This window comes from Pleurodeles waltl, chromosome 1_1, assembly GCF_031143425.1.
Source record: "Pleurodeles waltl isolate 20211129_DDA chromosome 1_1, aPleWal1.hap1.20221129, whole genome shotgun sequence".
NCBI classification, from domain to species: domain Eukaryota; kingdom Metazoa; phylum Chordata; class Amphibia; order Caudata; family Salamandridae; genus Pleurodeles; species Pleurodeles waltl.
Window position 1 is genome coordinate 803,663,204 of NC_090436.1, and position 22,062 is coordinate 803,685,265.

Genomic DNA, 22,062 nt, shown 5'->3' on the forward strand with positions numbered 1-22,062 from the left:
GGTGTTTCGTGGGAACAGCCACCACAATGCCCATGGAACACTTCCCTAGCACAGAGTGAGATTTGTGCTGCCTTGCCTTACTCAATATTTATGAGGCCATTCAAAGCCATGCAGGGCTGCTTTGCATGGCTTCATAAATATGAGTTAGTGGGTTGCGCTTCATAAAAATGAGTTAGTGGTTTGCGCCACCATTGCATCACAAAAAGTGATGCAACAGCAGTGCAAGGGAATCATAAATATGGACCCCAGTGTTGTGGAGGAACTCACAGCCCTCGATGTCCAGGATTCAGCCATACACTTATTTCTAGTCAGGGTTCAGTTTTATCCTGTTCCTTTTTATGTTCACTATCCAACCCATCCAAGTACGTGTCACTGCTATTGACCTAATCTTTGTAACCCTGTGTCTGGGCAGGCATGAAACGTATCTTTGTTTGTAAACTTTATAGTGAAGCAGAGTGTGTTACGCCATCAGGAAATGTCTGTCAGTCATTACGTGTTTCGAGAGTTGTTTCATTGTCATTGTGTCACATAGTCTGATTAACCAGTTGTTGATTGATGACACATTTGTTTGTTTCCAAAACGGGGCTGTCACAATACTGGCAGACACCAACAACAAAAATTGTTGATCTGTTGATTTCAGGTTCTGTTTCTTCCAGTCGCTCTTTCATCAGTTCTCCCATTTCTCTATTCCTGTGATTCCGAAGGTTTAGTCCATCACTGACAGAGTTCCTGAAGCTTCTGTATTCTCCAGCCTCTCCTCTGCTTCCTCTACTCTCTAGCCTACCAGATCCAGGTCTTGTCTAATGAGACCGTTACTCTGCATTGTCTTTCCACTCTTTCCTGAGGATTTTTTGAAGTGAGTGAATACCGTCTTTCGTCAGACTTTGCCCTTCCGTTTATGATGCCATCAAGTATGTTCCTGATCGCTATGCACTTGGAACCGGCTCCCAGTTGACGATCTTCCCCAGGACCAGCTTTAATCATACTGTGGTTTACCTGTTTTGGTGTCATACAGATTTGGAAAGGACCTATTCCCTCGGTTCTATTAGAGTGGCTGGGTTGTGCCTGGTCCCTCTAATGAACGGGTGTTATTTCTCCCTGAGCAAGTGGACACCCCTACTCATTGGAGCCTTTCCTTGCCGTAGTGCCTAATGAGTTCGCACCTGCTCATTTTTGCCAGGGAGATCCTGTACAATTACCCCAACGTGCTACCTGCCGCTTCAGGTCTGCCCGTCTTCTTTACTCCCGGCTCGGTCCCGGTTTTTCTTGTCTTACTTCTACTCATGATAAACACCAGGTCGGTTCCTCTTGCCTCTTACTCATTCTAGAGACTTCTCTCAGCAGTGCTTGAAACTGAGTCTTCTCTGCACGTTCTTCATTTTTTGTCTTGTTTCCTTCTATTATGTTCTCTAATTGCTCCCACATTGGCACTGCTTTTCTCTGGGTCAGGCTGTTGTTTGTGACTTCCTACTGCCCTCTCTTAATGCTCAGTGCTGGGGCTTCTCAGTTTCCCGGCACCATCTAGCCCATGCTTCCCCCCTTCCCACGAGGCCCCTCCCTTCGCCTGCGAGTGTTGTTCTGGCAATAGCTTGATTTGCCATGATCCTTGTGTTCTTCGACCTTAATTCAACCCACTGTGGTAATCTTTAAGCTCCTGGTCTGATGCCATCCACCTAGAAGTCTCTGGAATCTTAGCAGCTGCGAACGCCACCTTGGCAACTTGGTCCAGCCCCCAAGAACTCATTTTTGACTGCTGTCGGGCCTTTTTTTTCAACAAAGCCCAGGAAAGTGACTTTTCTGGTGTTCAGTAAGGGCAGTGACTGAACTACAGCCTCTCCCTCTGCTTATCGGAAACTACGGCTATCTGCTGATCCTGCTATCCTAGCTATAGATTTCCAGAAAATACTGACCTCGCTCACAGAATGTTGTTTTGCAACAGAATAATCCTTAATTTCCCAAAGCAGAAGTGGAAACGTGCTGTGAATCTGTCAGTTTTGCTGTGGGCTGCAGAAGCATGGCACTCCATAAAACAATATTCATCATTTCGCGCATTTATCATACTTTCAACGTGTAAACTTTAGTCTTAAATCTGGATTCCATTGCAGTTTTTATTGTATTTTAATATTACCATCATTACTATTCTGGTGATATGACTGTCATTGTAAACCAGTGTAGAACCAGATAGTGGATTAAAGCAATGTGTTGTGATTTGTCTATTTTAATAAACAGAATTTCCTTCTCCTGGTCTGAATGTTTTATATATTTTGAAACACTCCACAGGCGGCTTTCCGAATTCGGGTATCATTTCAGATGTAACCTTCAGAACTGGACTGAATACACACGTTGTGGAATCTAAATCTCGACACAATACTCTAGATACTCCAGATGTTGACTGTAGAATACAATATGCCGAAGGAGACTCACAGAAAATGACGTAATACACCAGAGATGGCTATCAGACATGGAAACGATGTGTCAGGCTTCCAGAACTTAACATAAAACACTGGATGCAGCTTCCAAAACTAACCACAATTCTCTTGAGGTAGCCTCCGTTAAAGGTTGAAATACTTACAATGAGTCCTCTACAACTGGACCTAATACCCCAGATGAGACCTTCAGGACTGCACTCAGCATACTGAATATGATCTCTAGCATAGGACACAGTACATCAGCAGTTGATTAAAAAGCTTGATACAGTGTGCCAGAGGTGAACTCTGGAACGGACCAATATCCAGATGAAGGCTTGCAACTGGCCACATCAGTGCAGATGTGATTTCCAAAATTAAACACAATATACCACATGAGGTTTTACCAGGGATGTGCATAATGGTGATACAACCTCCGCTGGTTTTTGTCTTCATGTGCCCCCAACATACGTTGTGCTTTCCTGGAGCCTGGTCCAACATGTGAACCCCTTGATGTTGTAGAAGAATTATCAATTGCACTGGTGCTACTCCCAACTCCGCTGAGTATGCGAGTTAATGTATTGCACAGCTGATGCCAGAGCTGTGACTCTTCTCTCTGTCATGGAAGTTTGCACTACTGCTGTACTTTTTCTGGTATATGTGAGGAAAACCTTAGCTATTGCTTTCTCTACTGTACTTTGTTTATTTATGTTTGTGTAGGGACATTTTCTGTACCTTTTCTGTATATGTGAGGAAAACCTTAACTATTGCTTTCTGTACTGTACTTTGTTTATTTATGTTTGTGTAGGGACATTTTCTGTACCTTTTCTGTATATGTGAGGAAAGCCTTAACTATTGCTTTCTGTACTGCAACCTATTTATATTTGTGTGGGAACCTTGCACTGTTGCCATCCAAGATGTACAAGTGATGTGCATGTCTGTGAAGATTGACAAAACCCTATCAGTGTTTCAAAGTTAAAACAATTTTCTTTGCAATTCGTATTTTTGTCAAGCTCTGAAGCAGGCTGTCAATAATAGTGAGCCAAGGTGGTCTATAATGTCATAGTAAATAGGTTTTGTAGTCTCTGTGGATGAACATTAGATCACTAATAATAACTTATGTACTGAAATCAAAGTATTGAAGAATGAACTGGTCCCTGAGGCTTGACATGCAGGATCTTACAGACAAAGCAAGAAATGACTAGCAAGACACTGATTAGTCTGGCTGACTCACACAGTAAGGGATTGTTACACATATTTGTATTTCTTTATGTGTGTACTGTTTTCTATGTGGACACTCACCCCATAACTTAATACATCCCTCACCAGCTTCTTAACCATAGGATCAGCTTAGACAGAGTCCTAATAGTTGAGTCCCAAGTAAATAGAGTAGTAAGAAGTGCCTTCTGTCACTTATGCCTTTTCTTGCACAGTCCTTCCATTTGCTCCCCATTCTCCGGATTATCTCATTGTTGCAATAGTAGTTACTCTATATTCACCTTCTTAGATCTCCCAGGAAGGCTCATTCAAAAACGTAAGCAACTTTCACATTGTGGCCCTGGTATAATCTCCAGTCCAAGAAGGTCAGGTCACATAACGTCTGCCTGGTTGGTTTATAATAAGTTACATAACAAAATAAGTTCTAAATTCAAGGCCTTCATTTGTATACAATTTACCAATGAATATTCTGGATGCAAGTCTCACATATTTTAACCCTGGCAACTAGCCAGACAGCCTAGTTATTGTTCCCGCAACAAGCCCTCTACCCTTACAATGATGCATAGCAATGGTTCAGAGGATGATGCATCAGCATTCAGGAATCACAGCAATAGAAGTTTCTTACTCTAAATACTTGACATAGAAAAGACCACTGAAGTTCAAAGGAAGAGAATAAGGCCTCCTATATCTATTTGATCCCAAATTCTGCCATCACGAAATGATTGGCCTTCCCTGATGAACACTCACCCCATCTCAGGCAACTCTACTGGCTCCCCGTACAGAAGAAATGCCACTGACCCACACACACAAGGCTGCTGACCCACACACACAAGGCTCTACACAACCAAGGACCCAGGTACATTAACCACAGCCTGAACTTCCACCAACCGTCAAGAAGACTACGTTCTTCTTCTCTTTCCGTTGCCCATACTCCCAGCTTCTACCGAAGCAGAAGTGAAGGATGCTCCTTCTCTCACATTGCAGCAAAAGTCTGGAACACCCTCCCCACACATCTCCAGACCACCACCTCACTTCTGGAATTATGAAAGGCCCTCAAAAGCTGACTGTTCGAGTAAGCCTCCGGGACCTACAAGCACCTGGATACCCGATCGGGTGATTAGCCTCGCTTTATAAATCTTGATTAATTGATTGTTTTGCTCCACCTGTATTGTTGCCTTCTACATTAGTGCTCTGAAGTGACTGTAAGGATGGCTGAGCATTTTCTAAGCAAATTAAAACATGTAAATGAAATAAATAAACCATGAAAGCATAAGTAACATTGTAAAGATTGTAACAGATTCAACATCAGATAAATAAATCTGTGTCATGGTTCATAGCTAGATAGTACACATGGTTCCTCTGAGTGATGTCAGAGCTACATCATACCTATACTTAGCATTGTCACATGAGAGATGGTTTGGCAAATGAGTATAATTCACATATTCACTTACGTGCCTTTTTGAGTGTAGTGTTCTACGTTTCAGAACTTTGTCTTGGATCAGCCTTTCTCCCAAATGGGAGCTCCTGCATTTACCCACTGAGATTCTGGTATCATGGAGATATTATCAGTTGGCAATGTACTAAATTGAAAAGAGGTTTTTATGGGTCATAATCTGAACACCTGCAAGCTTTGCAGACCAGAGAAAGGAATTTTAAGTTTTATTAAGGACTCTCGCCAGCTGCATTTCTAGGAATCTGGTCGCTAGAGATGGTCAGTGGCTATAACCTGAGTCAAAAATCAGCTATCGTTTGACCTGTTTGCAGTGCCACATCTTTCTTGAAGCCCTTACACTGGCTTCCAGTTAAAAAAAGTGCACACATAGGGTCCCTATGCATGCTTTATAAGGCTGCATATGACCACTCACCTATCTTTCCAATGTTTTCTAGTCACCACACAACGAGAACACACCCCGCAACAACACCCTCATGCACCACACCAACACCACCCACCACAACCACCTGAACTGCCTGCTCCTCGACACCCGCTCCCTTCACAAACATGCCATAGAACTCTGGGACCTCATCACATCACACTCACCCGACATCGCCTTCCTCACGGAAACCTGGACCAACCCCTCCTTGGAACCCAACATAGCCATCGCCACCCCCAAGGGATACAAACTCCAACGCAAAGTCCGCCTCAACAGGCCAGGTGGTGGCATCGTCATCTTACACAGGGACACCATCAAAGTCACCACCAGCTCCCAAGACACTATCGACAACACAGAACACATGCACTTCCTAATACACATTAACAACAACTTCACCCTCAGAGGTACACTAATCTACAGACCACCAGGACCATGCCCGCCTTCTGTGACACCATCGTCGACACCATCAGCTCGCACACCCTCACCTCCACAGACTATATCCTCCTCGGTGATTTCAACTTTCACATGGAGAACCTTCAAGACCACAACTCAACCTCCTTCATAGACAACCTCACCAACCTCGGACTCAAACAACTGGTCACCGCACCCACCCACTCAGCAGGACACACGCTCAATGCAATTTTCACCTCAAGCCAACACATAGCCTACACCCACACCACCGAACTCCACTGGACTGACCACCACTGCGTCCACTTCTCCTTCACCAAACCCCCCACACACCACCATCAACACACCACACCCTACTGCATGTGGGACAAGATCCCCACAGAACGCCTGAACTCCCAACTGGCTCACAACCTCCCCCCCACACCAACAACCCCAACGCAGGAGCACACAACCTCTCTAAATGGATCACTACCTGCGCAGACACACTAGCCCCCCTCAGAAAACACATCGCCACCTGCAATATCAAGAACGCCCCATGGTTTACCCCCAAACTCTAAGACTCCAAGCGCAAATGCCGCCAAGCGGAGAAAATATGGCGATAAGAACCTTCTACAACCAACTTCTCCACCCTCAAAACTACTATTCACACCCATCACCAACTCATACGCACCACCAAAAGAGATCACTACAAGACACGCCTTGACAACAACTCCAAAAACAGCAAAGAACTCTTCACCATCATTAAAGAGCTAGCCAAACCCAAAGCCAGCAACATAGACCCCACACACACACAGCCCCCATGTGACGCCCTCTCCAACCACTTCCACCACAAAATCCTGGACATCCACAACAGCTTCATACCACCCACACCCACCACACACACCCCTCACTCACCCAACTCAACCCCCACTCATGACCCCCCCACCACACTCACCACCTGGGCCCCCACCACACACAAAGAAACCGAAAAAACCATGAACTCCATCCACTCCAGATCCCCCTCCGACCCCTGTCCTCATCGCATCTACAACAAAGCCAGCCCAACCATCGCCCCCATACTCCGCAACATAATCAACTCCTCTTTTGATTCCGCCACCTACCCAGACCCCTGGAAGCACGCAGAAATCACTGCTCTCCTAAAAAAAACAAAGCTGACCTGGAGGTCCTCTCCAACTATCGCCCCATCTCCCTCCTCCCTTTCCCCGCCAAGGTTGCCGAGAAACTAGTCAACGCCCGCCTATCCCACTTTCTCGAAGAAAACAACACTCTTGACCCGTCACAATCCGGGTTCCGCAAGAGCCACAGCACAGAAACCGCCCTCATCGCATGCACTGACAACATCAGGACCAAAGTCGACAAAGGCGAGACCGTCGCACTCATCCTCCTAGACCTCTCCGCAGCCTTTGACACTGTCTGCCACCACACACTCCGCACATGCCTCCACAACACAGGAATTCGCCACAAAGCCTTAGACTGGCTCACCTCCTTCCTCACCGACCGGACCCAAAGAGTCCGCCTTCCACCTTTCCACTCCACCGCTACCAAGATCATCTGCTGAGTCCCCCAAGGGTCCTCCCTCAGCCCCACACTCTTCAACATTTACATGATCCCCCTAGCCAACATCCTCCGACCACACGGAATCACTATTCTCTCCTACGCAGATGACACCCAACTCATCCTCTCCCTCACCTGCAACCCCACCACCGCCAAAACCAACCTACACGCTGCTCTCCTCGACACCGCCAACTAGATGACAACTAACCACCTCAAGCTTAACTCCAACAAACCAAGATCATCATCTTCGGCCCCAACAAAACCATATGGGACGACTCCTGGTGGACCACCGCCCTAGGCCCCACACCCACCCCCTCAAACCACGCACGCAACCTCGGCATCATCCTGGACCCCTCCCTCTCCATGACACAGCAAATCAATGCACTAACCTCCTCCTGCTTCCACACACTCCGCACTCTAAAAAAATCCTTCAAATGGATTCCCCCAGACGCCAGGAAGACAGTCACCCATGCACTCATCAGCAGCAGACTAGACTACGGTAACGCCCTCTATGCCGGCACCACGCTCAAACTCAAACGCAAACTCCAGAGAATCCAGAACACAGCTGCACGCCTCGTCCTTGGTCTCCCCCGCCACGAACGTATCTCACCACACCTCAAATCCCTTCACTGGCTCCCCATAGACAAGAGAATCACTTTCAAGATCCTCATCCACGCACAGAAATCCCTCCACAACACCGGCCCGACCTACCTCAACGAAAGAGTGAACTTCCACACTCCCACCCGCAACTCCCGATCAGCCGACCTCACACTAGCTACAGTCCCCCGCATCCAACGAACCACCACAGGAGGCAGGGCCTTCTCTTACCTCGCCCCCACAACCTGGAACTCCCTCCTCACCAACCTCCGCAAAACCAAAGACCTCCTACTCTTCAGAAAAAACCTCAAGACATGGTTGTTCGAACAGTAACCCCCCTCACCCCTTCCCCCACAAGCGCCTTGAGACCCTCATGGGTGAGTAGCGCGCTCTATACATTTTTTGATTGATTGATTGATACCTATCAGCATTGAAGAACATCTATTAAAAGTCTATAGATTTTTGAAGATTTATTACTTGTCCTCTACAGAAGAAGACAAAGGGGAATTTTTGTTCTCAGCCCCCTTTGTCTTCCTCCACCACCTCAAAACTATGCATACAAGATACTTCATGTCTTTACTCATCATGCTCACAGGGTTTCTGACATTTGTTCAGACATCTATGTTGCTCTCGACTGCAGCCTACTGGGCACTGAAGGATTCCAGTGGCCTCCCACTTCCACTACGAGGGTGTGTCTACCATGTTTAGCATACCAAGAAACTAGTGAGGAATACTGAAATGAACGCAGTTGACTTTGGCTAACATCTTACCTACACAACCATATTGACATGGCTCCAGTAAAGCCCTGCTGGGTGTGTAAAAATCAGTGTCTCAGGCTTTACAACTATCGCTAAATTAATACCTATATACTGTGCAATGTCAGAGAAGAATCAACAGCTGCTAATCTCTGCATGTAATTATTTCAAACTAATGATGTCATAATATAGCAAGTTTTAAGGAGCACTTTTTCTAAAAGCACTTTTGACAAAGTTGATAATGGGCAAACCACTGCAGAAGCATTCCTGTGGCATACACAGGGGCATTTAGATTCTTGCAGAACTGGAGTTTGTGCTCAACTTAGATAATGGCATGAACCAAATCAAGCAGGGCCCACATAAAACCTAATGTATCTGGGAGGAACAGTATATCACATCATCAGTACCTTATTTGGTGCCCCTTGTGAATAACCTATACATGAATAGATCTGCTAGCCACCATTGCCAACAGTGTCACCTCTATGTAAAAACACCATGAAAATCATTGCTGTCCCTAATGTCACAGAGGTGCTGGCTGTATGCTCTCAGTAATATAAGCGATATTTATAAAGTGGGTACTGTAAAGTACCCCTCCTTTGGGTACATTTTAGGTGCCCATAGTTGTGATAGTAATTCTATCATGTCACAATCATTTAGTGCTGGAGATAGCCTGCCATGCCAGCAGGATCTGCTGTACTAGAACAGTGACAAGATAACAGTAGGCCTCCTGAAATGCAAATTACAGTTGTTTACTGATGTGCCCACAGCATGTCACCCAAGCAACCATTCCAAGGCTGCATCCTTAAGCTCATGCTCACCAGCTATGCAATGCACACCATCCATACCATTGGACAGAAGATCTCGCCATCCTCTATGCCCTGCTACACATCCAACAGCCATATTGAGTTATATCCAGAGGAGAAAACAAATCTTCAGATCTTTCAACATCTTCTCCAGTGACAATTTATAGCTCAGGCTTTTCTCTGCCCTCCTGCCTCTCTTGTCAATATCCTTATCAACAACTTCAATCAATTCCTGGATAACCGTGAAAGCACACCCAAGCTTATTTTCCAATGGAAACCTGGTGCTAACTTGAACAATTGGCACACTGGTGCTCTAAATGCTCACTGTTATGTCATGTTAAGAGAGTTTATATAGCACCAAACCCATCACCTATTGGGTATGCAGGACCACTAAAAGGAGACACAGATAGCCCAAAGCCTAGAACAGAAAGAAAGGAGGAAAGATAACAAAAAAAACAGTTTCAGAAGTTTCCTTAACTTGAGGAAGTTAGTTGTGAAACATATATTCGGATGAAGGGAGTTCCAGTGGTGGGCAACAAGATATGAAAATAAACATCCACCTTATCTAGAAAGACAGACATAGGGGTGTGGGCTTGAGTCAAAGTGGAGGGTCTGAGGATTCCAACTGGTCTATAAAAAGATAATCTGTTATGAAGATAATAAGGACCTGCAGCATGGATAACTCTGTGTGGGTGGCATATGAGTTTATATATAGATCACTTACGCACGGGTAACCAAGTGTAGAGATTTGAGAGTCTGGGCCAAGGGAGATTGCACAGGCAAGTTAAGCACCAGATGGGCTGAAGTCTTTTCAATAGGGTTTTGGCAATGCCCATAATGAGAGGATTACTATAATCCAACCAACCATTTATTGGTGCTTGGATGATGTTATGTGACAGTTCAACGGAAGCCATTGAAAGATTGATTGTGCACAACGTGCATAGGATCCCATGGAAGGTACTGCAACTAGTGCTCTTTCATGGAAAGGGAATGGTTAGTGCTAAAAACTATACGATAAATCTGTTTATTTCATATTCATGGTTCATAAAACAAACAAAAATGTAAGACATACTAGCTTTAAAAGTAATACCAGTTTGGATGCAGTGAATAATTAACAGGGTGAAAGAAAGATCGAAAATATGAAACCAATGATTGACAATTCAAAATACTATGCAAAATAGCAAGTTGCAATAGCTCATTATAATGATTATAAAACACACTTTCTAAAAAGGGTAGAATTCACACTGTGCCAGATCACACTCACTATAGTGAATAAAACGATTCTAAAATAAAATACATACGACTATAATTCAGGGGCATAAGCAAATCAACATAAAACTGAGCAATGCATTTGACAGATAAAGCTAAGAATTACCATATATTAGTCTAACTATATAGAATATGTAAGCAAGGCGAGCTCCTAAAAATATGTCGGCAATTACAGAAAGGGCTCATCGTTGTATCAATTGCTGCTAGAGGAGCTACCAGAAGTGCCCTTGAGGTATCATTTTCGCATGAGTCATGTAGCATGTAAACATTTGGCAATGCTAATAACTATCACATCTCTAATATCAGAGCCCGGAATTCTTAGGGCATTCTCGTATTGTCTAAAGCCTAGCAATTGGCACACTGGTTTGATTCATTTCTTATGGAACCATTCATATGAGTGCTCAAGTAAGTGTTATTTTCCCGATTAGCAGTAAAACTATAGATAGTGAGTGAACGATATCTAAATTTGGAATACAGCTGCTTGGGTAGGAGACCTAGAATATTGTCAAAGAATGCTTTATATACTGGAGTGTTTTTGTGATCTAAAAATCTGTCAGTCAAACTACCTACCTTGCAGCTCTTGGGTTCCTCCCTCCATAAATATTCTCTTAAACTTTCCTCGATCAGTTGCTTGGCTATTGCAGAAGCTTCATCTGGGAAATCCCAAAGGGGATGAAGATCTAAACTGTAGAGCAGATTTTTAATGTAGGCTAACCAAGGGATTGTTAGATGGCCCTGAGTGCTTAGTACTTCCCTTAGTGGTAAACTATAGGCTTCCAAATCTTCGGTGGACCAAAACCTGCCAGAAAGGCAAAGATCTCAATTTCACAGTAAAAGGGATCAGATACATTCCTTTTCTAAAAACGATGGGAGCCGAGGAGTGCTTAGTGGAAGGTTTAGTAAGGACCTAAGAAACTTGTTTTCTGCCATGGCTAGTCCATTACCACTGTCATAGCCCCAGAGCTCCGAGCCGTGTAGGGTCAATATGTTTTGCTTTAGTGTTAGAAAATTAAACGGCTAGGGAAAGCAGTTTAGATTTCATTCTCTTTGATAGTTTAAGAACCGTTCCTGATTCCTGCTGCGCAACTGTTTTTTAATATATAGTGCAGAAACAGAACAGTTGATCTACTATTACTGGTTTTAAGTTTGAATCCCACTTGGAGGTCTGATAGAGTCTAACTCTCTGTGGCAAAGTCAGAATGTTTCCCAAGAAGTTGTCGACAGAATAGCTTCTGGAGACCATCAATTAAGCTAAATGGTCTATAGTTACAGGGATCGTCCCGCAGGCCCTTCTTGTATATGGGGACAATCTCGGTACTCTGCCATGATTTGGTATGGGGCCACCATCCAGGACTGCACGTGAGAGGACATTAAGAAAATGGCCCTTTATACTTGCCTCAGCTGTGTGTAAATCACCTAGAATGCAATCTGGGCCAGGATCCTTCTTAGGGGCTATGGTCTTTAAGGCCTTAAATGATTTGTTGATGGATACCTCTAGGTGTTCTAGTTGTTTTGTTCCATTTTTAGACCCCTAAAAATTGGTCTACATCGCATGGCCTTATTTTCAGAGTACAACGTCTCAAAATGTTTGACCTGACATTGACTATGGAAGACCACTAGTGGAACAGTATGGTGGCTGTCATGTGCGAATATACCCCAAAAGGTTTTGGAATCACCTGATTTAGCTGTATACACCAGGTCATTCCAAACCTCATTCTCCCAGCATGATTTAGCATGGGCCAACACCTCCTTGTATGTACTTCCACCGTGCCATGCGGATCCCTCGTTGGTCTTTGGGTTTCATGGACTCTAGCAGCACAGCCTTCATGAGTCTGCACTGTTCCTTGGAGCATGAGTGTGTGACAGCTTTATTTTTTGAACATTTAGGCTCTCTTGATAGCAAATCTCTTATGGCTAAAAACAATTCCTTACGGCATGCTACTATAGAGTTGGGGTTTCTTGGTAAACTAAGCTACTCATAGTTTCCAGTGTGTCAGCTACCTTGGAGTACACAAAACCTATACCAACACCATCACTGAAGCATCAGCACACAACTCCAATAGCACATTAATTTGAACCATATTCTTCGTAACGATCAGAATTCAGGTTACACTGCAACACAGAAACAACCATCTTACAAACAGCAGACATAGCCCTCCTCATCACATATGAAGATGACCCCTGCCGTCTGATACTGCTGGGCATATAAGCCACCATCAACACCATCACAATCAACTATCTGACCCTCATCCACACCCTGAAGTCTTGAATGAGATTAATTGGCAGTGTCCTCTACTGATTCTTCTCCTATCTTTACAACTGGCAATAGTTGAGACAGATACCCACCGAAGAATCAAGAAGCTTTGCATCTCCTACAGAGCCCCCAGCGATCCATCCTGTCTGTGGTCTTCTTCAACCCTGACAAGGTACCACTGGAAATCCCTGAAACACTCTATGCACAGATAAAAATAGAAAATTACACCAATATAATGACTACACACAACCTAATGTGAAAGTCTCCTCTGTTCTCGACATCTTACACCTGAAGGCACTGCCTGCAACGTATCCAGACCTAGACGTCCATCACCTACCTGAAACTCAACCTCACCAAAATCAAATTTCTTCTGTTTTGCCTACAACCACTAATAACATGTAGTCCAAGTCTCTCTTAACAACATGAACCCATTACAAATCTCTGACTCATTCTCTACTCTGAACTCATCCTCAGAAAGCACTTCATCAAGAAGACCTAAACGACCTGGAACCAGCTCCTGCTGTAAAGTGAAATAATTCCCTCTAGAAAGTGACTTCAGAAGTGTTGTCCAAGTCCCCATACTCTTGCATCTGAATGTGGCAACGTCCTGCTCCACTGCCTTTCACGCATCATACTGGTCGCCCCCTCAAAGCCGTCCTACATATACACCTTGTTACACCAGGGCTCTGAGCAGGTTTTAATGTATGAGTCCCCTGGCTAAATAAGCCAGTGGACTGCCCAATGTACTTTTTTGAGATAGGCATTTGCAAACATGTTTTATATGTTCATGAACAGGAGCAGATATAGAGAGTAAGTGAAGATTTAGTCCCTCATTTTGACTTGGGCAGTTAATTTGGCTGACCACCAAAGCCAAACCCACCACTAGACCGCCAGTGCTGGTTGTCTGCAGACCACAATACTATGAGTGCTGGCAGCCGTCCTCCATCTTTGTGGTGAAAGGTCACCAGCAGTAATGCTGGCAGTCGGCGATGCAGAGGCGGGAGCATCGCCAGCACTGCCACGGCAGCAGGACTCCGCCCACTGTATTACAATTACAAGCCTCGCCCGAATATCCTCCTCGATAGAGAAGGTAAATGGGCGTCTGAAAGGAGGGGGAGGGTGCCTGTGAGTTTGGGTGCATGTGTGCATGTCTTGGGAGGGGGAAGGGGAGTGGTGAATGCATACATGTATACGAGTGAATGTGAATGTGTGTGTGCGTGTATGTGTGCGTGTATGGGGGTGTCTGTGTGGATGGATCTGAGTGAGTGGGGATGTCTGTGTGGATGAGTGCGAGTTAATGGGGGTGTCTGAGTGCATGTATGTGTATGCTGAATGGGTTTGTATGTGAATGCATGCGTGTGTGAAGGGATGGGGGTGTTTGTGAGTGTGTGGATGGGTGGGGGGACGTGTGCATGTGTGGGGACATGTGTGCATGTTTGTGCCGAAGACAGGAATGAAGATTCCTGTCACTGGGTGCGTGACCACCAGGGTTTTCGTGGCGGGGTGACCACCACAGAAAGCCTGGCAGTTTGCAGCCTTGAAATCCGTCCGTCAGGCTGAGGCCTGCCACCGGGTTGGAGGTGCTCACCGCTGACCACGGCGGTGCGACCGCACAGGCAGGCCAGGTGGGGTTGTGGAGGCTTGGGGTCTGGCAAGTCCCACAACTCAATGTGGCGGTCCTTACCGCCAGCTCCATGGTGGAAGGACCGCCAGCCTCGTTATGAGGGCCTTAATGTGATTTGTAGGTCACTGAATCAATATAAGGAAAGTGCCATATCTTTCAAACTGAGAGACTTTGTATTAATGAAGTAATGAAGGAGGGTGTGATACGTTCTGAAGACTTTGCAGCATAGATATGCCCTAAACCAGTGGTTCTTAATCTTTTAACTTCTGTGGACCCCTACTGAATCATTACTGGAATCTGTTGACCTTCACTGAATCATTTTGGAATCTGGAGCCTCTGTCCTAAGCAATTTTGATGATTTGAACTGCAAAACATAACATAACAAATATGGAAACAAGCATTGCTCAAACAATTACACAAATGAGGAAACATTTTTTAAATCACAAATATAAAGAAATCCAAATAGTACTTTTATTGGAAAGGTTGGAGATTTTCTAAATTCAACTGAGGCCACCCATTGTCAAAAACATATTCTACGTGGTGCACTTACACTGCTCCTAAAACTGGGAATCTGAGAATACCAACTTAGTTTTTAGCGTTCAATGTAAAATTCCTTCACAGTTACAAAACACTTATAATTTTCATTTCAGCACTTTGCGTTTCATTTATGTACACTCAAAGGCATAGCATGAGGGGGTGTTTGGGGAGTTACACCCCCCCTTAATAAATGTATTTTCTGATGAATAGTTGGTTACAGGTGCTTTCGCTTACGTATCATGAGGTGTCTGTTGGGTTTTCCTTGAGACTGACAAAAACACACACACACACTCTCTCTCATCTCTGTTTTGATAACACCTAAAAATGTTCAAAATTTTACAAAATATTGTGTTTTTTCTCTCTTAGTACTCCTAGCAATCCTCATACCTCGTCCCTTCTACGGCCTCTTAAGCCCTTCTCATGCGTCCTGCTTGTCATATAGTGTATTTTGACACTATGGGGGTTATTCTAACTTTGGAGGAGTGTTAATCCGTCCCAAAAGTGACGGTAAAGTGACGGATATACCACCAGCCGTATTACGAGTTCCATAGGATATAATGGACTCGTAATACGGCTGGTGGTAAATCCGTCACTTTTCCGTCACTTTTGGGACGGATTAACACCTCCTCCAAAGTTAGAATAACCCCCTATATGCCAGATTGATTGTGGGAAAATCTGAAGCTCACCCCTCCCCATTATTGTGACCAAGTGACGCCATTGTAAACACTTTGTTGACCTTTAAATGTTGTATAATTTTCTAAGAAGTCACAGACTCCCTGAATAGATGTTGTGCCACCCCCAGGGTACCCGGAACACAGGCTAAAAAACGCTGCCCTGGCGAAAGACTTAAAGACAGTGAATGGGAGGCCTAATGACAGGGAGAAGTCTGTTTTGTGGTGTACCAGCAGTGCTCCTTCTTAAATCTCTTTCTAGGCGATAACAACAGAAGTAATTTTTGCTTACGGACTTCACACTGTTGGTGCTTGGCCAAAACAGTGCTTCAGATAGCCTAACACCACCTCTGTTTCATTTCAGTAACTCTCTACTCCAGCACTCACTCAAGTCGAAGCGGAACAGCGGCTGGAATCGTTCCTCCTCCTCCGCATGCTCCAAGTCACCCGTCTCCAGCTCACAATGCCCAGAGCAGTCCCCACAACCCACCTACGCAGCTCCCTCCTCTGACAGCAGTGGACCCGGCTACAGAAAGGTAAGGGGAGATTTTAGATCTGCCAATGTGACCAGCGGTGCAACCTTGAGATGCCTCGAGTGTGCTATTCAAGTAACAACTAAACATAGCTCAACAACGCCACTCAGTCTGGATAATGAAAATGGTGACCTTGCACTTTTAGGTTTGCAGATGAGTAATACATCTCAACCATCAAGACCATATTGTGCTCCATAGACTCCTAGAAGAATATGTAAAAGTAATTTAAATGGGAGCACGATAGCCAAGGTTAGTGTGTTGTTGACCTCTGTATTTTGACTACCAAAACAATGCTGTACTAAGAAGAAACTACATTTTGACAGCCGATGAAGACCACCTGCTTTTTCAGTTTGCCCAGGCTCCCTGTGTTCCCTGCCCACTATGGTTGTGTTTTAATTTCATTGGTCTCTACCCATGTACCTTTTTTATTACTGTACTTTTCTGACGTCCGTGACTTAATAGGGCACCCCAAACAATGCACTCCCCATGTGAACATTGTAGCTCCTTAGGCTGCAACTTTCTCACTGTAGCATATACTTTTCTACGGAATTTTTATTTTATTGGAAAATTCTCACCTCTTTTGCTGTGTTAATTCCTTTTAGTGATTTGAATATCTTTATTACAATCCTATATCTACCATTGCTTCTAACGTAACATGCTCAGGTAAAGGAGCATCTGATCATTGGGCTGGTCGTCTCGACGATTTCCGATTTTTGGTAGTCTTTTATTAGACTGCCTACAATCTGCCCCAGTTCTTACAGAGATGTGACCTACTGGTCAGTCTAAGTCTGGTCAATTGTACAGAAACATTTTCTACTAAAGGAGTAACAGGGCCACATTTGTCTTCTCCACTAATAGCATATTAAGCTCTGGACTACCTGAGTGGAGTACTTGACGTTAGTTTTACTCGCCCCTCGGATAAAACGCAACAAGTGCGGTGGGCAAAAACACACAAAGACAAAGGTTCATCTATTTTGAGAAGTATTGTTAGAAAAGTGTTTCAAGGGCAGTGCTCTTCAAATGCTATTCCCTAACTATATGTAAATTTGGAGGTAGAGCTGAGAGTTTCACTAAATATTTTAAACTAACTTGCAGTTTTACTCACTTCAGGTCTGGCTTGACAGCACAATTGCTACTCATCTATTGTTATCAACTCTTCAAAATATACATATAGTGGCTTTGTCTACACCCAACAGATTATTTCTTTCTCACTTTATGCTACTGGCTGTTTGTCCCGCCTCCTACATAGTGCCTGCATTTAATTGCATGGTGGGGCTTTCTCTCTAAGGTGCATTCTACATAGAATACTTTGTTGGTTTGCTTTTGTCACTGCAGCACACCTTTTTAATGTTTTAGTCAGGTCTCAAAATGCAAGCCAAAACGATTTGATTTGCTAATGCTTGTTTGCATATTCTGCTTGTTGTCTGTGATGTCATATAGGGCCATATGTACGAACACATTTTTCCATAGACACACAATGGGTAAAACCCTTTGATACATCTGGCCCATAGTCCTCAGCAAGCAAAATATAAAATAGGAACGATGAATTGCAAACACAGATTTTCAGAGTCTATACCATCCCTAAACAAATAGAAATATTACAAAAATCACTTTCTGTCTAAATGTCTGGCAACTGCACTATTTATCCAATACTTTTAATTGCTATTTCTGTGATGAGTGACGAATATATTGCACTTCTCTCAGGGCCAAAATGTTCAAAATCTGCTTTAACTGTGAAAGGGAACACACATTCTTTTCCAGAGCCTGCCACCTTATGATGACATTTTGTTTTTGTTAAGCACATTTTCCAAGAAATTATTATTTTGCACATTGGGCCACATGTATGAATGTTTGAATTCGTAATTTCCTAATTGCGATTTCCTGTGAATCGCAATTAGGAAATCGCTAATTCAAATATATGAAACCCTTTAGAGCTTCATTTGCGATTCGTAGAGGGTCGCAAATAGATATACCTCATGAGTATTAATGATATAGTCAATACGGGCCCAACTAGCACCTCCTGAACAGGGCATAATAGTCCAGTTACACCCCACACCTTTTTGTGTATTGATGATTTTCTAGCCAAAACAGGAGCATGTGTGGGGTTGAACCACTCCCGGCACTCTCTTTTTGTGTTTCAATATTAATGATATAGGTCATAATTTGCAACCCATTGGGAATCGCAGCCATCAATGGGATGGTAGCCTGCTGGGGTCAGCAGACCACCATGTCTGTGATTGCTTTGTAAATAAAGCAATAATTTTTTGTTGTTAAATGCAGCCCGTGTTCCTTAAAGGAGAACAGGATGGTTTAAAAAGAAAAAAATGAAACTTTTAAATTTCATTTTTAAGAGTAGGCCAGTGGCCGCAAATCTCTAGGGGAAGGGCAGGTGGAGGGAGGGATGGGGGCTGGAAGAGGGAATAAAAAATAATGAAAACATAACTTACCTCTTCTCGTCGCTGCCACCTGCTGCCTCGATCCTTTTCTTGTGTCCCAGCATTCACTGTCCCAGCATTCCTGTTGCCAGTAGACGACTTCCCCCATCTACCCAAGAGCCCCCACCCCCTCTTCCCTTACAACATTCCCACCCCCACCGCCCTGAGCCCCACAGTAACCCTCCCACCGATGCTCCCAGAAGGGACCCCGCATACAAGTACTCACTCCCCACCCCGATCTCCGTACTTATCCCCCATATACACGCACGCACGCACACACACACACACACCCACAGACGCACACCCTTACACTCACAACACCCTTACACTCACGCACACACACTCAGAACACCCTTATACTCATGCTCACACATATGCAACACACCCCAAATCCATACATGCACACACGCACAATAACCCCACTCACACACGCACTCACTACATTCACCCCCATTGACACGCGTACACACTTCATCATCCCACCCCCTTCTTGCCTCGACATACAGACACACACAACCCCCACCCCTGTCTACATACATGCACACACGCACCCGAACCCAGCATTCACATTCGCCCACACACGCATTGCCATCACCACATTTACACCACATTTACACAGAGACACACCCCTCACACCTCCCTTGCAGAGGACACTTACCTTGTCCGACGAGGTGCTCCTCGCTGAGAGGACAGGGCCGGCGCTCCCACTGCCGGCAGCACCCCGCCATCAGGACACCACCAGGCCGTATTAATGGTCATAATATGGCTGGCGGACTTTTTTTGGTGGGGCAGGGCCGGCGGTGGAACCACCTCTGCACCTACGACTGCCAGCCTGACTACTGGAAGATTTCCACCCAAATTGTGGCGGAAATCCTTTAGTACTCATAATATGGTGGTCGGAAGACCACCAGCACTGAGCAAGGAAGCCTGTTGTCTAGAAAGACACCTTCCCCATATAGGCTAGGGATTAGGCAGTCTAAGCAAGCAGCTCTAGCAAAAACATTCAGCAATCAGCATGCAGTCATGGGCATCTGACTGGAATCTCCCTCTAACATGTATGGGACACAGAAGTGTTTTTTATAAAGAAACAACTGATGTTCTAAGAAAAGGTCTCCACGTAAGGATATGTATGTTTCTGTGAATGTCGGAGACACAGTGTACCACTTTTGCCAGAAACCCTATCTGACTGCAGCCTTGAGAAAAGCACAAAGTGAAATGAATGCAGTGCTAAGAACGTAATGCTTTCCTAGGTGAAAGAAGAAACAGATAGAGAAAAAAAACAACATCACAAATGCGGCTAATGCTAGAAAAATAAAGTGATGCTGAATAAAATTTAACTGGGCTAAAGTGCACAACGGCAGATCTAGTTTGCTAAAATAACATGTCTAAAATATGGCTAAAATAGCTATGCAACACCCCTCAGGTCCTGGACCTTTGGTATGGCTCACAGGCTCTTTAATTAAAGCCTTTGAGCTCTTAGTGACCACAAATGGGCCCATTTGCACTGAGACCATACCGCTTGCACCGAAGTTCAGCGCAAGCTGGCGCCAGGCAGTCTCTTCACTCAGCAAGCACTGATCACCCACAGAGGACCGGCAAAGCAAAGTTCCAGGCCGCCCATCTGCAATGCGTAGCCTGATCTTCGTGCCATGCCGACCACTGTCTGCGATGCTATCCTTGCTCCAGCGTGACCAGATATACCCGGTTGGTGCTTTAATCTTTTTAGGTGCTTTTTTAACTTTATTCTTTAAAAATTCATAACTCCGATTCTACAGTTTGGATTTATGTCCTTTTGCTCTTGTTTTATTAATTACATTAAGCTTTGCATTTCTAATCTGTTATGAGAATATTTTAATGTGGTGTTTTCACTCTTTTACTATTTGAAGTGTTGCACGAGCACTTTATACATTGCCTCTAAGTTAAGCCGGACTGCTCTGTGCCAAGCTATCAGGGGTTCACGCGCAAGTTAATTTGTGGTTTGCTTGTGCCTTACCCTGACAAAGATTATGGTTGCGGCTTGACAAGGGCTCACACCCTAGTCAACCAGTAACCTAATTTCTCACACATGCTTTACCCAGATACCTCCTGTTTTGTTTTTCCTGCCTTTAGATCAGGACAAGAACCAAGCAATGCAAGTTAGACTCATTCCTGGCTTGTGGTCTATGAACACTTATTTTGCTTAGAGTAAAGGTTCCTGCTGGACTTGAACCTTTGTTGCTGAAACTTCCAAACAAATGCCATGATTGTTTTCTGTGGGGCTTGAAACCGCAGGGTTTACAGCGTTTAATAATTATCCTTTATGGGCTTCTGGTGTTCCTTATAGATCAAAGGGCATTTGTTGGCCAGTATTTGGTAAAAGTGTTCCTAGGATCTCTAGAGGTTCTGGTAAGACTTTGGTTAAGTCTTCATATTTAATGACATTTTCTGGTGTCAGGACCTATCTGTGTCTATATCCAATTACACTCCATCTGAACTCAGAATGGTCTCTGAAATTTCAAGAATTAAACAAGATGGTTCCAAACCCTCTTCAAATAAAAACAGGGTCTGAAATGGTGGCTAGGACAACACATACTAACAAAAGGATTTCCAGTTCAACCTGGGGAACCATGCATTACAACAACAGTTGCAAGTTCCTTAGGGTGGGGAGCAATATCAAAGGACTATGCATTGGAGGATCAGGCCTTAGATTCAAAGCATTTGATAATACAATTGGAGACACATAATTATTGTGGAAAATGCATTGAAACACTTTCAGGATTTGGTTCTGAAGAATCATGTTCTGATACTTTCAGACAATATTGGCAGTGTATCATACTTGATACATCAGCTAGGAACAAAGGCAAAATCCTTGGGGGAGATCACATGGTAGATCAACCTCTGGGTGGTAATACTTATTCTTTCCCTGAGAGGTGTGTGTACCAGGGGGAAGGACAAGGATTTGAAAGAGACTCGAGCTACAATTCCCTTATCTTTTGCATCTATATAATAACAAGCACATTCACAGGTATTTCTCTAGGTTTCTGGGGGTGGAGCATGGGGGTGGCTGCCCTGACAGTGGGGTGCCCTCAGAAGCTCTGATATACCTTTTCTCCCTTTCCTATATTCTCAGACGTCTTGCAGAGAATAAT

At 44.3% G+C, this 22,062-nt stretch overlaps 1 protein-coding gene across 1 annotated transcript in view; it reads left to right on the top strand.

Annotated features, from left to right (window-relative positions):
- GLIS3 (GLIS family zinc finger 3) overlaps positions 1 to 22,062 on the top strand; it is an 868,281-nt gene that overhangs the window by 770,300 nt on the left and 75,919 nt on the right. Inside the window, exon 8 of the mRNA XM_069228373.1 lies at positions 16,331 to 16,502. Within this exon, the coding sequence (XP_069084474.1) occupies positions 16,331 to 16,502 (172 nt within the window). The remainder of the gene's footprint in view (positions 1 to 16,330; positions 16,503 to 22,062) is intronic.